The following is a 21,822-nucleotide window of genomic DNA, read 5'->3' as shown; positions in this document are numbered from 1 at the left end:
AAGGTAAAATGAAGTCCTATGGGCGGGCTCTAATCTAATATGACTGATGTTCTTCCTTATAAATAGAGGAGATTAGGACAAAGACACACAGAGGAAAGCCATGTGAAGACACAGGGAGAAGGTGGCCACCTATAAGCCAAGGAGAAAGGCCTGGAACAGAGCCTTCTTTCACATCCCTCCAAAGGAAGCAACCCTCCTGACACCTTGATCCTGGACTTCTACCCTCCAGAACTGAGAGACAACACATTTTTGTTGTTTAAGTTATCCAGTCTATGGTACTTTGTTATGGCAGCTCAACAAACCAATAGAGAAACTGTTTCCTAAGTGTTCTACTGTCCAGTTTTTTTTTTCTTTTTTTTTCTTTTCTTTCCAAAATAGCCTTGATCACTAAGGACAACTAGCCATAGCCTTTTAGGGTCTCAACGTTCATCCAAGTCTCAACTCTCAGATAGTGAAAGCAAAGCAAGAAAAAAGCAATAGTCTGTGATACTGGTTGAAAATTTTCCAAGTGTATCATTTTAGGTGAATGACGGTTGGCAGGGTAGTCATTTATGTTTTAAGAACTCATAGATATAATTTCTAGGTGGACAAAAATGTTAGAAAATGGTAGTGCTATTAACGATGAGGAGAAGATGAAGGGCTTGTTGTCTGAGATGAGGCAAAGCATATAGAATCGCCCCTGGCAGGGGAAGACTTAATCTTTCTCTAGGTCATCTCCATCACTCCTGTCTTTGGTTTTGGTGCTAAAAAGAATCAATCAATCAATTGCTCCGACATCAAAAAGTCACAATATATCAATTGAATGTGAGAACGGGGCACTGTGGCTATTTTTAAGGGCTATGAAAAGGTCGATATCTTAAGCCAGTAGGAGATGCCTGTCTTTGCTAATGACGAATCCTAGGGACATTGATTTCTACGGTGTATGATCATCATTCCTCTGGTTTCTAAATCCAGTAATGGTGTGAAATAGCCACAATGGAGCTCACGGTAATGAAAGAAGAGAAAGTTCAAAGCACACTTCATTCTGGAGGTATTGAGTTGTCTTTTTTAAAAAAAGTAATACATCTTGACTTTGTAGAGGTTCACTCTACAAGAGCCCGTACCAGGGACGACTCCAGGGATATGCTCCCCTCAGAGAGAAACGTGTTTCCTTTCCTTCTCAGTAAAGCCCAGGTGGCTGCCCCTAGAGCAACTAAAAAGCACTGTCTCCAGTGATGGTGGGAGGGGAGTCCTATTTATACTACTCCATTCTTCTCTCAACACGTGTAGACAGACTCTTTTAGCTACATTATGGAATAAAAGGCTTTTGTGGGCAGCCCTGGGAAAGTAACCATCTCTGACATTTCTTGTGAAAAAAATTGTTTTGAGTTCTGAATGACTGACTTTTAAACACACTTGGGGAACACCAGTCCTGTGTGAGAGTCAGGCCTGCCTTCAAGGCAGAAGAATTGCTTGCAGAAGATCCACCTTGGAGTTCCAAAGCCAGCACTACAAACCTTTTGAAATGTGCCCCACCCCACAGAACTTTTGGTAACTCAACAACCTTCAGTCAAGTAGAAATCTGTTAATTTAACAAGTGTGTAGAAAATCTACTGGGTGGCCAGGTAATGTGTTCATAGTGTGTTCTTGGTCTTGAGAAGCTCAAAGCCTAAAACCCAGATAGAATATTGTCCTTTTAAGTTTCATTTTCTTGAATAAATATCAAACTACATTTAAGTAAACTTTAGAAATTACTTGCCAAGTGATAATGGAAAAAAAAAATTCTCCTTTTCTCCCAAATCATTCATGCCACCTTTGCAATTACCTTTTTGTTTTCTTAAGAGGCAGACGTATGAAATGGTTTTCTACTGAAAAAGGATAAAAAAGCAAGGAGATTTTAAATAGGGATCTGCAACAAAACTGATTTTCCCTTTATCTTGTTCACCATTTTACACAATTTCTAAAGACCTGATCTCCACGTGAGTCTCAGCACACTTTAGAATAGTTTTTGTTAAGGAGACCTTTCTCTGTTGATCCCTTGAATCCATCTCTTCCTTCAAACAGATTTCTGTGACCAGTGTTTCCCAAACAACAAAGTACATCACAGTCCTAGAAATGGAAGGCCAAGTGGCTTTTTCGATAAGCAAGAACTCAATTGCACTTTGTAGACACTCCCAGCAGAGGAAAAATACCAAACAGAAAAGGGAAGTGCTCACTGTCTCTAACTTTAGGGAATAAGTGGCCAGGGGTGAGTTTTATGAGATCTGATTGTACAATTCAGAGAATAAAATTTATATACATACATGGTTGTTTACTGTTATTTTCATCGGATCTGCCTAAGTCATCTGCCCATAACATGCCTAGAACTGCTTCCAAGTTCCCTCAACTAGTGGCATATAAAAGCTGCTTTTACAGAAGTCTCCAGTTGCCAGCCTACATATCAGCCAATGATTTGCATAATCCTTAATACCTCCCTCCCCAAGTCCTTTTTTCAGCCACCTACTGCAAACAAGATCTGGCTCAAGCTTCCCTAAACTAATCCATGCTAACACCATTTAGAAAGGGGACTATTCCATGTAAGTTGGCACGGCCGAATAAGCTCCCCATTGTACAAACGGCAGTCTTATGAGAAAGACATTAATGAATATGCCGGTGGGGAGAGTCCTCAGCTTCTCAGCTGCTTGCTGGAACCCTAACGCTGGAAGAAACTCGACTGTTTTTTTAACCAAGGTAAGGAATTTAACTCTACCTCCCTGTCTGAATCCTAACAGCTCTTCAAGACCCAGATCAAAAGCAGTAACTTCATGAAGACTGAACTGGCCTGACCCTTCAAGTCTCCTTCCTGACCCCCAATAATCAGTCTCTCTTTTGAACTCAAATACAGTTTTTGGTAATTTTTTATGACCCCTCCCCCAACCTTGCTCAAGATATACAGGTTATTTAGAGGCTGGCATTGTGTCTTTGCAAAATCCATAACTGTAGCATAAACAATACATGCTTCTTGAATGAATACATACATACATACATACATACATACATACATATTATACATACATGCATGTTTTAAATTTTTTTTTTTTTTTTAGCTAACTTCCTATGCTGTCTCTTCTCTAGTGTCTCCAGGCTTCTGGTCACTCTATTTATTCCCCCTGGAAAACCCTTCCTTCTCACCCTTCCGATCTGCTTAGACCAGAGCTGTTGGATTGAAATTTCTGTGATGATGGAAATGTTCCTTATCTGTGCTGTCCAATATGGTAGTCACTGGCCACATGTGGCTACTGAACATTCAAATGCAGCTAGTGAAACTCCGAACTGGAGTTTTACATTTTATTTTATTTTAATGAATTTAAAATTTAAGTAGCCACATGTGGCTAGTGGCCACTGTGCTGAAGAGCACAGGAGTTTGACTCATCCAAGAGGTCTTCCTGGAGAGCCACTCTGGAGGTCTCAGTGCCATCACCATGAAGGTGGATTTGACACACACTCTGCACTTGACTTTATCATAACCTTTATCACAATATACTTGGTTGTCTATATATTTACCTGATTCCTCCATTGGACTGTAAGTTCCTATAGGCTTGAGTTATGTCTTATTCATAGTTTTATTCCCAAAGACCAAGTATAATATTGGCATTTTGGAGGGGCTCGATATTTTTTTCAATGAAAGGATGAGAAAAGGAATTGATGGCTCAGTGGACTGGTAGAGACATTTCTACATATATAATAAATCTACAAAGCAGATATCTTGGAACCAAGTGAGCTGGGAACTAAGAGATTAATGGTGGTGATGTGACAAATTATCTTTGTCTAAGGAACATGCACAGCTCTTTAGCTTATCTTTCCGTACAAATGCAGGCCCTGTCTTCTGCATAACTGGAACTGAGGAACAACTAGCTTGCAGAGCTCCTGGTCATTAAGCCATGACTGTCCAGACTTGCTCTTCAGGAAAATTCCCAGGAGATAAAATTCACTGCAATGATGAAGTGAGATAAACATGCTTTTGCTGTGATCCCATGTTCTCACATACCCCATACCAGTCTACAGAACAGCTGGACTCATTCATCAGACTTGAAAATAATCAGGTCTTCACACTCTGTTATCACGGGTATGGTTGTTCCAAAGGGTATGTTGGCAACGAGCCTTCTTAACTATGTCCTAGAGACTCAACCACCTCCATCCAAGGGACTGGGAAGTTCTCCTTCACTAGCATTTCTTCCAAACCCACTTGCAGAGCATAAGGGAAGTTCTCATTCAAACCAATAATGATCCTAGGTGTTGTGGAAAAAAAATAAATGCCAAAAGTTGGCATGGCACCACTCATGTCATTTTAGGGTACATAGCTGAGTCTCGTGGCTAGACATATTCCAAATATTTGTATAATTTCAAGTAATTTGCACAGGCATAGTGAAAGCCTATTTTAGGCAGTGGAATTTAATATATATTTCTTGGTGAGCCTTTCATCTTTTGTGTAATTTTAGCCCTAATATCTTAACATTAAAATATTCAATGTTATAAAATGTTTTCATATTCATATGTTTGTGAACTAACAAACCATAAAATAAGAACATGTGTTTGAGATTCAAAAATACGCTGCACTGAGCTCTGCTTTCTAAAATAAGCTTTTAACTATTTTAAACTTTTTTTAAAGTCATTTTTATTCTTACATATTTCAATTAATTGGTGAATTCAAAGCAGCAGCTGTGTAACTCCCAGGGGTTTTCATATCTAAGTCCCTATAAGGAGCAGAGTAATTTAGTGCATTGATCAACACTGGGAGTTGAATTCTAGACCTGAGTTTACCACAGCTTTGCTGAATGATCAAAGGTAAGGCACTTCATCTCTCTTAGTGAGAACTTTGTACAAGTATGTTTTAAAAATCATGAATTAAACCAATAAAAGAAAGAGAAGTAACCTTTGAAGCAGGGGGGAAAGGAAAGAAAATAATATATAAAGAGAAAGAGAAATGACTGTGTCCCAGGTACTGTATCAGATGATTTCCCTGTATCACCTCATGTAATCCTGAAAATAACTCTATAAGTGAGGCTCTACCATTATCCCCATTTTACAGATGAGAAAACGAGGAACAGAGAGGTTAAGCAATCAGGTCCTGCAGCTAGGATTTGAAGCCAGGCAGTCTGATTGTAGGGTCTTTGTTCTCAGCCAATGGTTCATTCTACTTCTCAAAGAAAAACAAAAAGCAAACTCATCTTATTCTTAATTCTAGTTGAGAGCTGTGGCTCCCATAAAAGGCTAGCTTGATCATCTGTGTGAAAGGTGGGAAAATGTTGTACATATCTTAAAATATGAGCTATCAGTCATTATTAACATTATCATTAAAGGCACAGAGACTTGGTATTTTCCAAGGTTCAACATTTCCAACATTCAAGGTTTCAAATACTAAAAAATAACCCTCAAATTCCAGGACCTATAGTAATTTGAACTTTTGCTGGGGTGCAGATTTAAACTACATTTGCTACACAGTTCTGGGCAGGAATACTGTCAGTCTGGCCCTCCATCCAGGGTCAGGACTGCAATGTGGTTTTCTCTGCCTATTGTCCTGGGTACAGGGATGTGACGTGCTACCTGCATGGGCTTGGGGATTCACAGCGATGCCAGGCAAAACTCTCAGGAATGTCAGGGGTCTACTGCTTAAAAAAAGAAGAAGAAGAAAAAAAAGGAAGCCAAGTGCATAGCTGACACTAATAATAAATATTTGCCAATTAATTGTCACTGCTTCTACCCCTACTAGAATCCAGTCACCGTGTTGTTTTAGGGTTGCCAAAGCAGAGATCCAGCATGGAAGGGTCAGATTTCAGAGTAGGGTTCAAATCTTCAGTTTGCTACTTGCTGGCTGAGTGACCCTGGGCACTGTCCTCTGAACATCAGCTAATCTGCCTATAAATACAGGGAGATCTACCTATCTATCTATCTATCTATCTATCTATCTATCTATCTATCTAATCTGAATCACTGTGCTATACACCTGAAACTAACATGACACTATAAATCAACTATACTTCAATAAAACAAACAACAACAACAACAACAAAAAACAGGGATACCTACCTCATAAGATAGTTGTGAGGATGGAATAAGAGAATACATGTAAATGCCTAGTCTCAGTGCTTTATGTGCAGTTCCTCACTGAATCTTCATAACATGAAAATCACATGGTCACATGGCCCATGATCAGCACTCAATGCATGTTTGTTATTATTATATAGTTACTCACATTCATTGATTTGACGGAGAGACATTCTGTGCCAACTATGTGCTAGGCAGTCAGATCCCTCCCCTGAGGGGGCCTGGGCACTAGTAAGGAGGTTACAGTCTGGTTAACATAAGACTCACTCAACCTTAAAATAATACTCCATTAATATCACCCCATGGGAATTAAGCTATTTTATATTTTCAGTTTAACTTTCTTGCTTGAGAATGGATTCAGTGACATTTAACCACTGAGTAATATGATAAAGTTCAATCAATATAAATCCATATACTTCCATCATGGCTGGTGAAATAAAAATGGTCAGAGATTGATTTCTCATAAATGGGATAAAGCAGGATCCATATCATCTACCTCAGATAAGAGTGAGAGACACAAACATATCTTCAGTTTATTTAAGATACTTGGATTTATATTTAAATAAACAAAGGCTTGGTTAGATAAACACAGAAAATGTGGAAGAGCCACATTCATATTCCTAGGGAAGCCAACATTTTTGCAATAAGTCAGTTGAATAACTATAAAAATCAGAAAGCTTAAGGAGATTTTTTAAACTCTCAAAACACTGTGCATCCAAGCAAAAGAGTCATGTAAACAAAACAAAACACCAAAGAACTACTAAATATATTTTCAGACATGCACTGAGTTTTAGAAACAAAAATATAATTAGTAAAGTAAGGTAGTAAAGTCAGCTAATTATTAAGAATTTGAAAAATGCAGTAGAGGGAGGATAACCTGCTCTATCATTTGTTCCCTGTATTCCAATACTCACCCCAATGAAGAAAAATTGCATGAAAGTACAGAAATGTATCCAAAAAAGAAAATCAAGTGGCCAACAAATATAGAAAAAGATGTGTAACATTACCATAATGTACAAAATACAAACAAAAACTGGCCAAGATTTTGTATTAAAATGAGAATGTTTAATACTTCTGAAAATGCTATAAGACAGATGTCCTCCTATGTTACAGGAAGGAATGAAAATAAGTGTAAATTTAAAGAAATTTGGCAGTATATATACCAAGTCTTTAAGATGTTTATTCCCTTTGACCTGGTAATCCTAATTCTAGGAATCTATCCTAAGGAAATAATCAAAGATATAATTAAATAATTTCAGATCAGTTTTTTGTTTGATTTATTTTTCTAATCAAAATGTTATTTCTAGTAGAGAAAATCTAAATACCCAGAAATAGAAATAAAGTGAAAATTTTTATGCAATAGCCATAGGATAAATTATACAATTATTAACATGTTTTCAAAAGATATTTAGTGATATGGGAAAATGCTCATAGTATCATGTGAAAGCTTTCAAAAGCAGGATATAAACCAGAAGTCTTATGCAGGGCTTCTCTGCAGAGCTGCACTTGGCTGTGGCTGGCAGAGCCCCCAGATACCGATGCAGGGATTTGGGAAATTGTGGGAAGGATTCTCACCTGCTCAAATATCTCTCTCCCACCCACTTGTCATGGGTCCTGAAATTCTACCACTGGTGAATCAGTCATCTGAGTTAAGTCCTACCTTATCCCTGGAACTTAAAAAAAAAAAAAAAAAAAAAAAAAAAGCCCAAAGCGTGGAGCAGTATAATAAGTCACAGTACCATCTCCATCTAAATGGGTTTATGACTTTCCTTCCTTCATTCTATCAACAAACATTCACTGGGCACCTAGAACGTGCAGGAAAGATGCCAGCCCTGGGACATGGCATCAAATTGGCCTCTGTTCTCAAGGAGTTCACAGGCTGGCAGTGAGGCAGGTACACAGACGATGACACGTAATAAAGCCTGTACAAGGAATAGATAAACAAGGTGCAAATGGAGTCTACCCCAGCAGAAGGCGTGGCTCCTATCTACCTGAGGAAGTTGAGAAGACTTTGCAGGAAATGTGATGTGCATTTGAGCTAAGTCTTGTAAAAAAGGAGGAGTTCAGTTTGCAAAGCGAGGGAAATAGGATAGGAGAGGCAAGGCAGCCAGAAGCCCTCAGAAAAATGCCAGCCTCCTGGGAGGGGCTTTCAGAGAGTGACCATGGTGCGCGGAGCTGAGTGAAGCAGGAGAGGCTGGGAGGGACACAGGACTGGTACCTTGGAAACATGGGCACATTCCCATGCGGAGGTGCCAAAAGGGAGAAGCACAGTCCAGGAAAGGGTGCAAGTGAAACACTTGCCAACTCTGAAATTCTACCCAAGTGTGCTCTTGTTCCCTCTTATTCTGCAGATGCTGGCTCTCTACTGAAATCAGGTTACTGCCTTGCCTCTCTGTTTGCACTTCTAATCGCTAGAATCCAAGGCCGCAGTTGGATGAAAATCTCATCCTCCTGAAACACATCTTCTGTCTGGTGATTGCAAATACCGTTTCAAAATAAAAATACTTGATGTATTTATTTTTACTGTTGAGACTCACCACTTCTGAGAACCTAATGATTCATCTTACACTAAGGCAAATAAAATATATAAAATATACAATACTATATAGTACAGCTAGATTTTCAAACAAACAGGGGATAGAAAGACCATTTGAAAGGATACCAACAGGAAAAATACATTCTTGGTTAGTTTTGGATTTGAAGATTGGATTCTCCCTTTTATTTTTTTAACAAAAGAAAAATCCCACACTTTTAGGAAAACTCTGCCTCCTCTATCTTCCCCAATGCCCCCCCCTTCCATCCCCCTCAAGGCACAAGTTTTCTGACAGATCTGTTGTACCTGCCACATAAAAAACCAACTCAAGGCAGACCATCATCCCGAAGTGCAAAGCAAACTTTCCTTATTAGCGGTGCTGGCAAAAATCTTGGAAAGTGTAAGCGACATAAATTCCAAGAAAAAGACCAAAATATATCTCTGCAAAGCAGAACTTCCTTGTAACAAGATGTGTAAAATTCCTTCTTTTCCCGCTTGGCTATTCTAACATAAGCTGAACTTATTTGTACAACGTTCCAAAGCAGACAAGGAAACACGCGTGCGCACACATATACAAACACACAAAGAAGACGTGCCTGAAGACAGTGTGAGAGGGAGTGTTCCAAACCAGACCGACCGTGCGTGGCGTCCTTGCCCAGATGCATCTGACTTCAGGCTTGGGAACGTTAAACAAACACAAAAACAAGAGCCGGCGATGCGCGTGCTGGGCTGGGTGACAGAGGCAGCAAGCAAATATTGGGATTGTATTTCACCTGTTGCCACGGTTACCAAAACAGGGTGGATACTTGCAGAAAGAGAAAGAGAGAGAACTGGGAAGACAGTGAGTCCTAGGAGACTATCTGAATGTGTGTGTGCGGAGCCGCTGGTGAGGGTGGAGATGGGGAGAGCCCAGAGAGGGCCGATGGAAAGGGACATTTCAATACCGCTTTGTGATGGGTGCTCAGAGAGCTCGGTCCCCACTTCACACCAGCATGAAACAGATCTCCAAAAGCCCAAGTAAGATCCATGCAGTCCCAAAAAACACAGCAATGAGAAGTGGGAAGTTTACTTTTGCCTGGTGGCAGGCAAAATCAAGTCAGTTTGTACTGGGTGCCAAGAGAGGCAATACTTATCATGAATCCATGCTTTGGATAACCAAGCAGAATAGCTTAGTGGTCTCATGTCAAGACCCCCAAGTCTCAGGAAGAATTATAGAAACTGGACCCATTCCTTCAGGCATTCTGATGATGAACTTCAATTCCCATTGGATATAAAAGGGAAAAGCTGACGGACCCTCTTCTCCCCAGGTACTGACCAGGCTTCAGGAAACACCCCCTTAGAAAATTCACTATGACAGCAATCAGCAGATGACTTTCTCTGTCAACTCCTGACTAGCACATGGAGAGTGAAGTACTATAAATTGAAAACCTGGAATCTGGGTTCTAATTCCCCTTCTTTTGCTAATTAGCTACGTGACCTTAGACCAGCTGTTAACTTGAACTTCATACCTTTGTTTCTCTAAGGAAAGAATTTTGCCAATATAATCCTTTCCTGCTTTGCAATTTGGTGATTCATAAGCAATTGCTAATCTCTCAAATTCTCGTTTTCAAAACAACTATAATCAAATGTATAATCCCATGCGGTTGGGATCCTGATCAGCACACGGAATGTAAATGCTGTAGGAATTTATTCTGTTCTGTAGAAATATAAATACATGGTTGCTAGCCCTTATCAGTGATCTCATAATCTAATCACTTACATTGTACCAAAAAACTCGACACAATGTATTCCTAAATTAAACATTCTACAGTTTAAATGGGTGAAGTGGTAATGGCATGTGAAAGTTTATACTTTCAGCCAAGAGAAAGGAGTCAGGGCTTCTATTAGCTCTTAAGAGTTGTGTTGTTGCTTTTCGTTCTTTAATTCAGCAGTTGTCTTGGCCAGGCAGAAATAGGAATCAGCCTTCTCTCTGGCGTTTAGATGAAGAGGACTAGAGAAGCTAATAGTTAGGTGGCTGGGCCTAGCTATTAATTTGAGCTTCATCTTATTGATACTTTAATACCACTGAATTTCGCTTTTATAAGAACTTGCTTTGATTCGGAATAAGTTATCATGGGGACTCTAGGGTCAGCATGATATAGTAGAAACAGGACAAAAATCAAAGAAGACTTGGGCTCAGGGCCTGGTTATGCCACTGGATCATGCTGGAAAAGTCACTTAGAACCTCTCTGTGTCTATAAAATGAGGATAGGAATAATTCCCTGTTGACCTTAGAGAATTGCTATGAGGCTCTGAGGAGACAATGTACATGGAAGCACTTTGCAATCTGGAAAGTGCTCTACTAATATGAACTCCTAGGACGATCATCCCCACTGCTGGCAAAACATTACGGTTTACGGTCAGGACCAAGGGCCCAATGCCTGGGTTCACATCCCAGCACCATATTTTACCAGCTTGTCTGTTCTTCACAAGTTACACAACCTCTCAGTTCATTTATAAAATGAGATTAAGAACAGTGCCTCCCTAAGCGTATTGTTTGGAGAATTAAATGAGATAATATATTGCAAGATGCTTGACATAATTTCTGCCACATACACAAGTGATCAATTACTGTTAACAATTACTATTTTCTACCATGGTGTTCTAAGAAGGCAAATTGCCCGTAAAATAAGATCCATCATACCTATTAGTGAAAGCTTAGATTTTCGTGATTATTGTCATAGAACCTTACCTAATTCCTATCCACCTGCATATTGGACAGTGGTTTTTCACAGCACTGAGGGAGAATGATTCTGAAGAGTGGTCATCTTGGTTCAGCCCATCATCGCGTTTTGATCACTGGCTACGGGGACACATGGCTGCTGGCATGATTCGAAAGTTAATGAGAAGAGAGTGTCTGTCAAGTCAACAGCATTTCCTGCCTCTCCACGAAGCTTCTGAGAAGCAGACAGCCTATTTATTCACTGCTTTTTCATTCCTGGACGCTTAGGAAGTGAAGCTGGGGATGATTAAAGCAAATAGGCAAATCGCAGAACTGCATTTCTCAAGAGTGCCAGAGAGATGTTACCTGGAGACTGTCTTTTCATGTGTATAAACTTTCCAGGCAACTCCATATGGAGCCAGGCTTCTCTGTGATTTATCTGTTGGACAGTGGGTGGCCAACGGGCACTGTAGGCAAACAGTTATCCAGCTTGATAATTAGGGAGGGGAAAGGCAAACACAAACACACCCAGGTTGACATTCAAAACAAAGTAGAGAATTTAACCATGGATTGCTCACTCTACCACCCCAGTTTTCTTGTCTGCCAATCTGCCAGGAGGAAACCATGAGCCAAAAAAAAAGGAGCACTGTTAGTAATTTATCAGTACAGCTGGTGGAAAAAGCACAATTCTGGATAGAAGCGTGAAGGCCTTTGTTGGAGCCCAGCTTTGTGTTTAAATGATGGCTTGATCTCCCTAAGTCTTTACCAGGTTTGGTGTCCTCACTTGTGAAATGAGGAATTGGGCAAGTTCTTCACTAAGTGCCCTCCATCTCTAAAGGGTCTTGACTCTCAATCCTTTTGGTTTCTTTCATTCATTCATTAATGTATATATTTATGTATTCATTGAATAAACTGCAAACCTAACTGTGGATGAGGTATTGACAGTAGGTGACCAAAATACAGCACAATCAATCCACCACAGTGGAAGAAACAGCATTTAGTATTGATTGCTCTCAATTCCTAGGAGGGCAATGATATTCCAAGTTCTGTTTTCTAAGGAACAGACATATTGCTTTCCTCTCAAGGAAAAAATATGACGGATATTGTTTCTAGATGTCTTTCAAACACATCAAATGTCGTCCGCTACTCTTTACGAGCTGAATACTTAGCTTAACATTTAACACACTTTATCCTCTCCTTCTTAGCCCCACCCATACCCGCTACTCACTCCATCTCACCCTTATTTCCAGGGCTAGGGTTTGGTTCCTTCTCATAATTTTAATTCAACTCAACTCAATTAAATTCAGTTCTCATTCATGGGGCCTTTCTCAGTACACGGAGCTTACACAATGCAAGGATTATTTTCAAGGAGCTTCCAATCAATCAAGTGGGGGAGACACACATGTAAAACAAGAAATGTCATGATTAAAATGTGTTTGAATAAGAGGCAGTGAGGCTGGAGCAGTCAGTGAAGCCACAGAGCTCTGGTTAAACCAAGAGGTTAAGTTCCATACTAAACAACCACTCCACATTTTTTCCAAGTTATCTGGAGATCTAAACTATCCTTGCCATCCTTGTCTCCCCTTAGTATATATATATAAATTCACCTAAAAAGAATTTGATTTAATCCTCTGGTTATTGATACCTGGAAGCTGTATATTTTTATCAAAGGATCAATGTTGTGATGGAAAAGCTTTGTCATTAGAGTCTGAGACTTTAGCTTTTGCTAAGTGATGTGTCATTGGGCCAGTTTTTTAACCTCTTGGAGCCTCAGTTGCCTCAGCTGTAAAATGGGGACAATATCCCTGTTATGGGGCTGTCCTGAGAATAAAATCAGGTCACAGCTATACATACCTTCTCACTGGTATCAATACTTCCTAGGCTTCCTACCCCTATCCAAATTGAAGGTGGAATCTGGGCAGAGTGGCCAGAGAGGCCTCCATGAATTGTTGTTTATCTGCCATCCTCATTTTCACCAGTTCCAATATGAGAGTTGTCATCTCATCATTAAAGAGACTCAAGACAGGTGTATGGACAAGTTCTCCCCACCCCTTATTTAGTTTCCAACCCTATTACTGACTTCTTTAAAAAGAAGAAAAGGAACACCTTTTTCAAAGTTAGATAGAATTGGTCTAATTCTCACAGATAGAAAGGAACACAAATCTACGTAACTCTGAGAGCACCACACCCACATCACTGCAGAATCACTCGCACCCAGCAAAGGCTAGAAAAACAGGTCCCCGTCTGGTGTGCATTTCCTGCCTGCTCTGTCTCCTTCTTCCTCCCCTTTTCCACTTCTCTCTGCTCCTCCTCCTCTTTCTCTCCCTCTCCCCTTGGCGTGTTAAAACTGTCCATCAGGTATCCAGTGACTTTCCTCCTAGCCGACCCCATTTTCAGGCAAGACACCCACCGATCCCAGGAATCTGGAAGGAAGAGCCTATCTCTCTGTGCGGTTAGAAAGATGGAAGGCTCTCAGAGCTCTGAGTCTGCTCTGACCCCCAAACGAAACCCAATATGCACATATTCACTTGCCTAATTGTGAAGTTATATGTTTCTTCGCTTAATTCTTCAGAAAAAGATCCATAAAACTAAATTATTCTCTGCCAGACTTATGATCAAATCAGCTTGGACAGATGTGATTACAGTACGTTGAAGTGTATGCTTGATACGAATACACATCAAATCAAAAGAAGAACATGTATGATTTTGATTTAAGATGTTGCAGGTTAATGCAAGATGGAGCTTACTGGGGACACCTATTTTGCTCTCTTCCACAATAGAAGTGACTGATTTGGGGCAAAGAAAATGGATGTCTTCTACTGAGCCATCACTTGTCAGACAGCTTCTAATAAAACTGTACCTGTAAAGCAATCCTGTCTACAGCTTTTGTCCACCTCGAGGACCTCTGAGTTTCCCCAGAGATTCAGGATGATGGCTTTTGTCAGTGGCCAAGAGGGAGTGTAAAGCGGACACTCTGACAGCACCATTCCCAGGAGTCTAGGTCTGCAGCGCTGTGAGGTAGGCAACACCTCCCAGGCAGCTCTCTGTTTTCTCTTGTGCTCTGAGAACACACCCCACACAGTGCCTTCATCACAATAACCCATGTGTGACCTTTGGAAAAGTCCTTGAAAACAGCGAAACCAGAGTCTTAGTTGAAATCTGGAATCCATTCTAGTCTTACACAGGAAGAAAATTAGGCATAGAACAACAAAGCCCATAGCTCTGAGAAACCTGGGGAGGCTCTGGCTGACATTAACATTGTGGAAGATTTTTTTTCTTCTCTACTTTGTATTTTATAAAAGCTTTTCATCTAAGTAAACCAAAGCTGCTAGAAAATATTGTACAGTTAGTAGACGGCAATAACGGGTTTCTCCAGTGAATAAAGCAAGCAGAAATCAGAATAGGGACGCTCAGCAATGTATTAAAAGTCATTCACTTAACACTTTTCCAAGCTACTAGGTAAATGCTCTTCTTCCAAAATATAAGCGGCCAATATTACAATTTTTCCCTTTGGATTAACAGTAATCCATATTTGTATTGGCAATACCCGGGTTAGGCGTGGAAGTTTGGAGAAGGGGGAAAAGCTGTATCTACTTCATGATACAGCTGGTTTGCCCAGACTTCATGGATCTGGAAATATTCATTCACTTAGAACATGAATCAGCAGAGTAGTATGCCTGCTCAACATTTAACTCAACGAACATTTACAGGGTAACACTATTTTTATAAGTACAGCACAATTCTCCCTTTTGTCTCCTGCTGATATCATTCACTATTAATCTGCCATATCATCTGTTTTTATTTCATACATATAAATAACTATAAACCTGTGCTCCCTTTAGAAGCATTTTCCTTCTTTGCCAGCAAGAAGAGGGGTAGGACACTTCAGAGTCAAGTGGTCGCATAAAGTCCAGTGAAACTCAACTGCAGGGAAATTTGGTTTGGAATTATGTTTTAGAATCTACCTCAAGTTTGTCTGGGAGGTCCCTCAAAAGGGATACAGACCCTGAACTAAACTAGGTGATTCAGAAATAATCCAGCTGGGGGAGTAGCATCTGATGCTTAGACCCAGAACTTATTCATACACATGAATAACATAATTTTATTTTTTTCTTAAGTACCGTCACAATTCATTTTTTATTTTCCTTTAAAAAAATGTAAATGGCATTACTCTGGTCTCCAAAACAGATGCCAGTTTGGACTTTACTCTGCCAGCAAGTATTTGGTTTGGCTCAGCAGGGCTTGAGTTGAAAAAATATTTGCCGATTCCAAAAAGATTTAACGAGCTTTGCTGAAGCTGCTGGTGCCATTTGGCATGTCACAGGGACTGTGGCACAGCAAAGAGAACTCTCCCAACCACAGATTTTATTTGCCCAAGGTAGCCAACACTGGGAGTTCAGTTGCTTCCTTGGGCTGAGAAGCTGCAAGTGAAACGAGTGAAGTTTCCAAGAGAACGTGACCAAAGCAGGCTCCAAAAAAGCTTGCTGCCATTGAAAACGAAGTCACTGGGTATTGATGGCGTATTTTCAGAGATGTCAATAACATCCTCACCCCAGCCATTAGACAGGGTCCCTAACGTTGTCAGTCAGCAAACCAAATAAATCTCCAACTTCTAGCAAAAGCTCTCTATCCAATATCAGATACTAAAAACTTTGCTGCAGTGTATTTTGTTGACATCTGATACCTTACTAACTGTGGTGTCAGAATTTGTACGAAAACTGAATGACCTATTTCAAATAACTCCACTAAATATAACCAGCAAACTTACTTTATATGGCCAAGATCGACATGCATTGCTTTTATTAATATTTGGTAGAATAGAAATGCATGAATCTATCACTTTGGTTGCAAGGACTGACCTTACTGCACATCAGTCTCATACGTTAAAAGTCACTGAAGTTGTCACCTGAAATCACACATTTCAGTATAAGCTGCAGTTACCCCGTGAGAAAACAAGGCACTGGTCCTTTCAGCTCAATGTCACAAATGGTGACTATAACAAAAACTGAAAAATATTTTCATAGTAGTATGTGCTTAAAAATCACATGTCTGTCTTGGTGGCCGTGGGGACAGGAAGAGTGGCATTGAAACTGTGACTACCTCGAAGGAGAGAAACTCTAGATTGTTTTTGCTAATTTCACTTTCTGAGCAAATATACACATATTTGGGTGCATCCCTCCTCAACTTTTATGGATTTCCCCAAACTTCCAAAAGTCCCTTTCACTAAGGCCACATGCTGGTCCCATGTTTGTTATATGAGCATCCAACGCCAAGGTTCAGTAACAGATAGCCTCAAAGAGAGAGCCAAGCTCTGCACAGCTTTTCCACAGAAAGACCTATTCACTGAAACAAAGACAGAACCATCTACCTGACTTAACCGAAGTTTGCAAGTCAGAGCAGAAATCAAAAGAAAGAAAAAGTCATGAAATAAAAAAAGGATGATTTTAACTGTTATTTACCATTTTGGCTTCTGAATGCATTGGCTGGACTTGGGGAGAAGCACAGGGGTTGCTGAGATTTGGACCTTGCATTCCCAGGAGGTTGGAGTTCACTGACATTTGTCTCTCCATCTAAGAGAAAGGAAAGTAACAGAATCAGAAGTCTGAGAAAGGCAGTCTAGGTCATAGACAAAGCTGCATTTCTCTTTCAAATGGATCGTTTAGAATTTCTGTGAATAACTCCCGGCAAAGTCTGTGGTTTGCTGAAGGGTAAACAATATACTCCTGAGCCCTGAACTCAAGCACATCAAAGAATCATCCAAAGCTGTGCCTTCTAGAGAATACGCCCGATGCCAAAGAGAACTACGTGTTGTCATGGTAGATCATTTCCAAACAAAAGTATGCAATACTTCCACTTTCGAGAACACTCCAAATACTACTCATCATGCTTATTTTTATAGCTACACAGAATAACATATGCATAGAGAAATGCTGGAAGGATACAGAATATACCAAATGGTTATCTCAGGTTATCTGTGGCTTTTTTGGTCACCCTAAATTTTATACAGAAACGTGAATCATTTTAGCAAGAAGAAAAAATTCATTGAAAAAGCCACCCTCTTAAAGATGACGTGTCTTCCTGTCTCTCTAACTCATGATCACAATCAAAATGATCCAGCAGAGGTATCTGAGCTGCTGCCCCTGGAACATCTTCTCTTCCCTGTTAACCGTGTCTGACTACACAGGAACAGTTTTAGGCCTCACAGCAGGGCTAGGGCTCTGGAAAGATGAAGAAAGCAGTCAGGGTGCTGAAGACTCGTGATCAATGCCCCCCCTACACTGTCCTGCTGGCCTGCCCTAGTGTCTAAAATTAACATTCAAATATCTGAATTGAGTTCTGGCATTTTTTTTGGTAACATCTTTATTGGTGTATAATTGCATTACAATGGTGTGTTAGTTTCTGCTTTATAACAAAGTGAATCAGTTATACATATACATATGTTACCATATCTCTTCCCTCTTGCGTCTCCCTCCCTCCCACCCTCCCTATCCCACCCCTCTAGGTGGTCACAAAGCACCGAGCTGATCTCCCTGTGCTATGCGGCTGCTTCCCACTAGCTATCTATTTTACGTTTGGTAGTGTATATATGTCCATGCCACTCTCTCACTTTGTCCCAGCTTACCCTTCCCCCTCCCCATATCCTCAAGTCCATTCTCTAGTAGGTCTGTGTCTTTATTCCCATCTTACCCCTAGGTTCTTCATGACCTTTTTTTTTTTTTTTCCTTAGATTCCATATATATGTGTTAGCATACGGTATTTGTTTTTCTCTTTCTGACTTAACTTCACTCTGTATGACAGACTCTAGGTCAATCCACCTCACTACAAATAACTCAATTTTGTTTCTTTTGTCTCTGGGGCGCATCCCTGTTAAAAAGTAAATACAGAAAAATCTCTATTTCAGTCAAGGAAGGGTGCATCTGATTCATATTTTCTGTTTAGTAGAAAATTAGCACTTTTTGAAGAACTAGAATAATGCTTAATAAATACTTAATACTGAAATCCCACAGAAAATAATTTGACTTTCCTCAGGGGGGAAATAGTTTCTTCAATGCAAGAGTTTTTCCATTTGCCAAAGGATGGAAATGAAAACAATGGTTGGAAATTTTAGGGAACCAGGTTTCTGCTCAGTTAGCCTAAGTAGTCTTAGAAAATACAGAGTTCCTTATCACTGGAGTTTGTCAAAGTGTGGGGGATGGAAACCTCACAGACAAGAGTTGAGAGTAACAGTTGAACTAAATGACCCTTTACCATTGTTGGGACTCTATCACTGCAATTCCTGCTGTGTCCACCCCAAGGGCAGGGGTGGGGGGGTATAGTTATGACACCCATGTGTGGATTAGCAGAGGTGCCTGCCTAAAGCCTCTCATGAATGACTGGGGCACATTTCCTGTCACAGCAAAGCACCATCAGCCTTACCTTGGCCAGAATTAGTTTATCAGTGATCTAGCAATGTATGAATATGTGAAATTGTTTCAAAAGGAGCTACTTAATGAAGGAGAACTTTCTAGAGCACTCTAGCAAAACCTTTTGCAGCACCAATTCAACAAAATAAAACAGAGTTGTCCCTCAGTATCCTCTGGGGATTGGTTCCAGGACCCACCTCTGATACCAAAATCCAAGGATGCTCAAGTCCCTTATATATAAAACGGCATAGTAACTGCATAAAACTTACACACATTCTCCCTTATGCTTTAAATCATCTCCAGATTACTATAATACCTAATACAATGTAAATACTATGTAAATAGTTGCCAGCACTTGGCAAATTCAAGTGATGTCTTCTGGAACTTTCTGGTATTAAAAAATATATTTTCGGGCTTCCCTGGTGGCGCAGTGGTTGAGAGTCCGCCTGCCAATGCAGGGGACACGGGTTCGTGCCCCGGTCCGGGAAGATCCCACAAGCCGTGGAGTGGCTGGGCCCGTGAGCCATGGCCACTGAGCCTGCGCATCCGGAGCCTGTGCTCCGCAACGGGAGAGGCCACAGCGGTGAGAGGCCCGCGTACCGCAAAAAAAAAAAAATTAAAAAAAAAAAATATATATATATATATTTTTTTCAATCCATGGTTGGTTGAATCTACAGATGTGGAACCCACAGGTACGGAGGGCCAATTGTATTCACTCTCATATTCCTCTAAATCTCCAGGCAGCCTGGGTAGTCTAATTTTTTTAATTATTTTTTAAAATCATGGTAAAATATACATAATATAAAATTTACCATTTTAACTCTTTTTAAGTGTACAGTTCAGTGTCATAAAGTACATTTGTATACTCTCATTGTTAAGTCACGGAGACTTCGCTAAAAAATGCTTATTACTTTATAACTCCCACTTCCAGAGGCTAGGGGCTAGGAGAGTTGGAATAGGATTCAACACTTTATTCCAATTAGTGACCTTCTCCTAGAGGGAAATCAAGTCCAAAGGAGCTTTTGCTTTCAGTTTCCTAAAGGAGGATGGTTCAGAAGGACACATGATTATCCAGGGTTTTCCATCATGCTTTGTAGCCATCATGTTCTACAAAGAAGTGAGTGTAGCCTGCTTGCTGCCTCTTGATCCAGAGTCAGCCACGCCTCCCACTTTTCAGAAAAATTACAATCTAGGACCATTTCTATCTTATGACTGACAAATCAAACAGAATACTGAAAACAGGCTGATTCTCCTATCTTAAAAAATTGCATTTTTCCACCTAAGTAATTATAGGGGGTTAGCAAGAGCCTCTTTAAAACAACCATTTGGTGCTTTGTGCTAATAACGCTCTGCCCATGAGTGTGGCTTTAATGAGTGGACTAGAATTAAGAGGTCAGAAGATGGGAGTGGCTTTGCTAAATACTAAGCGACATTGAGTACTGTAGGTAAAACATCCAGGTAAAGGATATCACCTTTTTTTGAGCTTCTTCTTTTCCCTTGAAACAAACTGGAAAACAGGAGCTAAAATGTCTGCAGTTCACTGGGCTTTTGTAATTACAAAAGGGTGTTCGTATTCCCAAATTATTTCAGCATTTGACTTTCAAGATCAGAAATCACAACCCAGTGAAGTGCTAGAAGCCAACGCCTGCCTTTTTCTTCACCACATGCCAGCATCTAGCACAGAGCTTGTTCCATAGCAGGTGCTCAACAAAATTTTACGAAATAAATGAATGAATGAACGAATTCATCATTTGTTTCTGACCTAGAGCTTTGTGAAATATGGAGCCTGACAGCGTGCACTACAGATCAGTTAAGAATCTCACCTTCACCTACAGACATAAACTAATCTTTTATGCCACAGGAAGCATGATTTCTCAGGGCAAGAACTCTACAGAAAGACCACACTTGACAAGCCAAAATTACAGTGCAAGGGCTGGCAACTTGATAATAAGGAAGAGAAGGCCCAGATTTCTAGGGCCTAGAACTCTTGGCATATGCTTTTAGATACCTTGTGTTAATTTTCTTTAGCTACATTAGTGTCACACTGAATCACGATTTCCCAACCTTGGCACTACGGACATTTGGGGCCAAATAATTCTTTGTCATCATAACTATCCTGTGCATTGTAGAATGTTTAACAGCATCCCTGGCCTCTACCCACTAGGTGCCAGTAGCACTTTCCCAAGGTTGTGACAACCAACAGTGTCTTCAGATATTGCCAAATAACCCCTCAGGGACAAAACTGTCCACAGTTGAGAATCACTGCTCTAGACTGACACTATTTTCATGACAGCTGTACACATTGCTGACATGGGTTTGGGAACTCCTGACTCTCTTTATCTACACTGGCTCTTTACCATGCACCTGACCCTTTGCTTCTATTCTGAAGCAGAAACATTTTTTAAAAATTTCAAGTGTATTGACTTCTCTGTTAAAACTTTAAAGACTCTTTTTCTTTTTTTTGACGTGGACCACTTTTTTTAAAAGTCTTTATTGAATTTGTTACAATACTGCTCCTGTTTTTTTTATTTTATTTTATTTTATTTATTTATTTATTTTTTTGCAGTACGCGGGCCTCTCACTGTTGTGGCCTCTCCCATTGCGGAGCGCAGGCTCCGGACGCACAGGCTCAGCGGCCATGGCTCACGGGCCCAGCCGCTCCGCAGCATGTGGGATCTTCCCGGACCGGGGCACGAACCCACGTCCCCTGCATCAGCAGGCGGACTCTCAACCACTGCGCCACCAGGGAAGCCCACTGCTCCTGTTTTATGTTTTGGTTTTTTGGCCACGAGGCATGTGGGGTCTTAGCTCCCCGACCAGAGATCGAACTCGCACCCCCTGCGTTGGAAGGCGATATCTTAACCACTGGACCACCAGGTAAGTCCCAAAGACTCTTTTTCTGTTCAACTCCTCTATTATTTCAAGTTGTACAATGAAGTGATGTGGTAGAAACCAGTGCCAGGCACGCTTTTCTCTGGGTCTTTTCAGCCTAAATGTCCCACCTTTGCCCCTGGGAATGGAACACAGTTTAGTCAAATGAGGAAAAAAGATCATTGTAGTGATATTTTTCTGGACAATGCATAGAATTCCTGAAAGGAAACTATTTTGGACAAGAAGGATTT

The 21,822-nt window shown here is 40.4% G+C and overlaps 1 protein-coding gene across 6 annotated transcripts in view; it reads right to left on the bottom strand.

Annotated features, from left to right (window-relative positions):
* Nucleotides 1–21,822, bottom strand: part of CREB5 (cAMP responsive element binding protein 5) — a 425,217-nt gene that overhangs the window by 84,608 nt on the left and 318,787 nt on the right. For all 6 annotated transcript variants that reach the window (XM_081244659.1, XM_081244661.1, XM_081244663.1 and 3 more), the window contains one exon: nt 16,757–16,867. In XM_081244659.1, coding sequence (XP_081100785.1) covers nt 16,757–16,867 — 111 coding nt within the window. The remainder of the gene's footprint in view (nt 1–16,756; nt 16,868–21,822) is intronic.

This window comes from Mesoplodon bidens (genome assembly GCF_964165515.1).
Source record: "Mesoplodon bidens genome assembly, chromosome: 9".
NCBI lineage: Eukaryota > Metazoa > Chordata > Mammalia > Artiodactyla > Ziphiidae > Mesoplodon > Mesoplodon bidens.
Note: the sequence above shows the minus strand (reverse complement) of the source record. Positions and strands in the feature narration are given on the sequence as shown.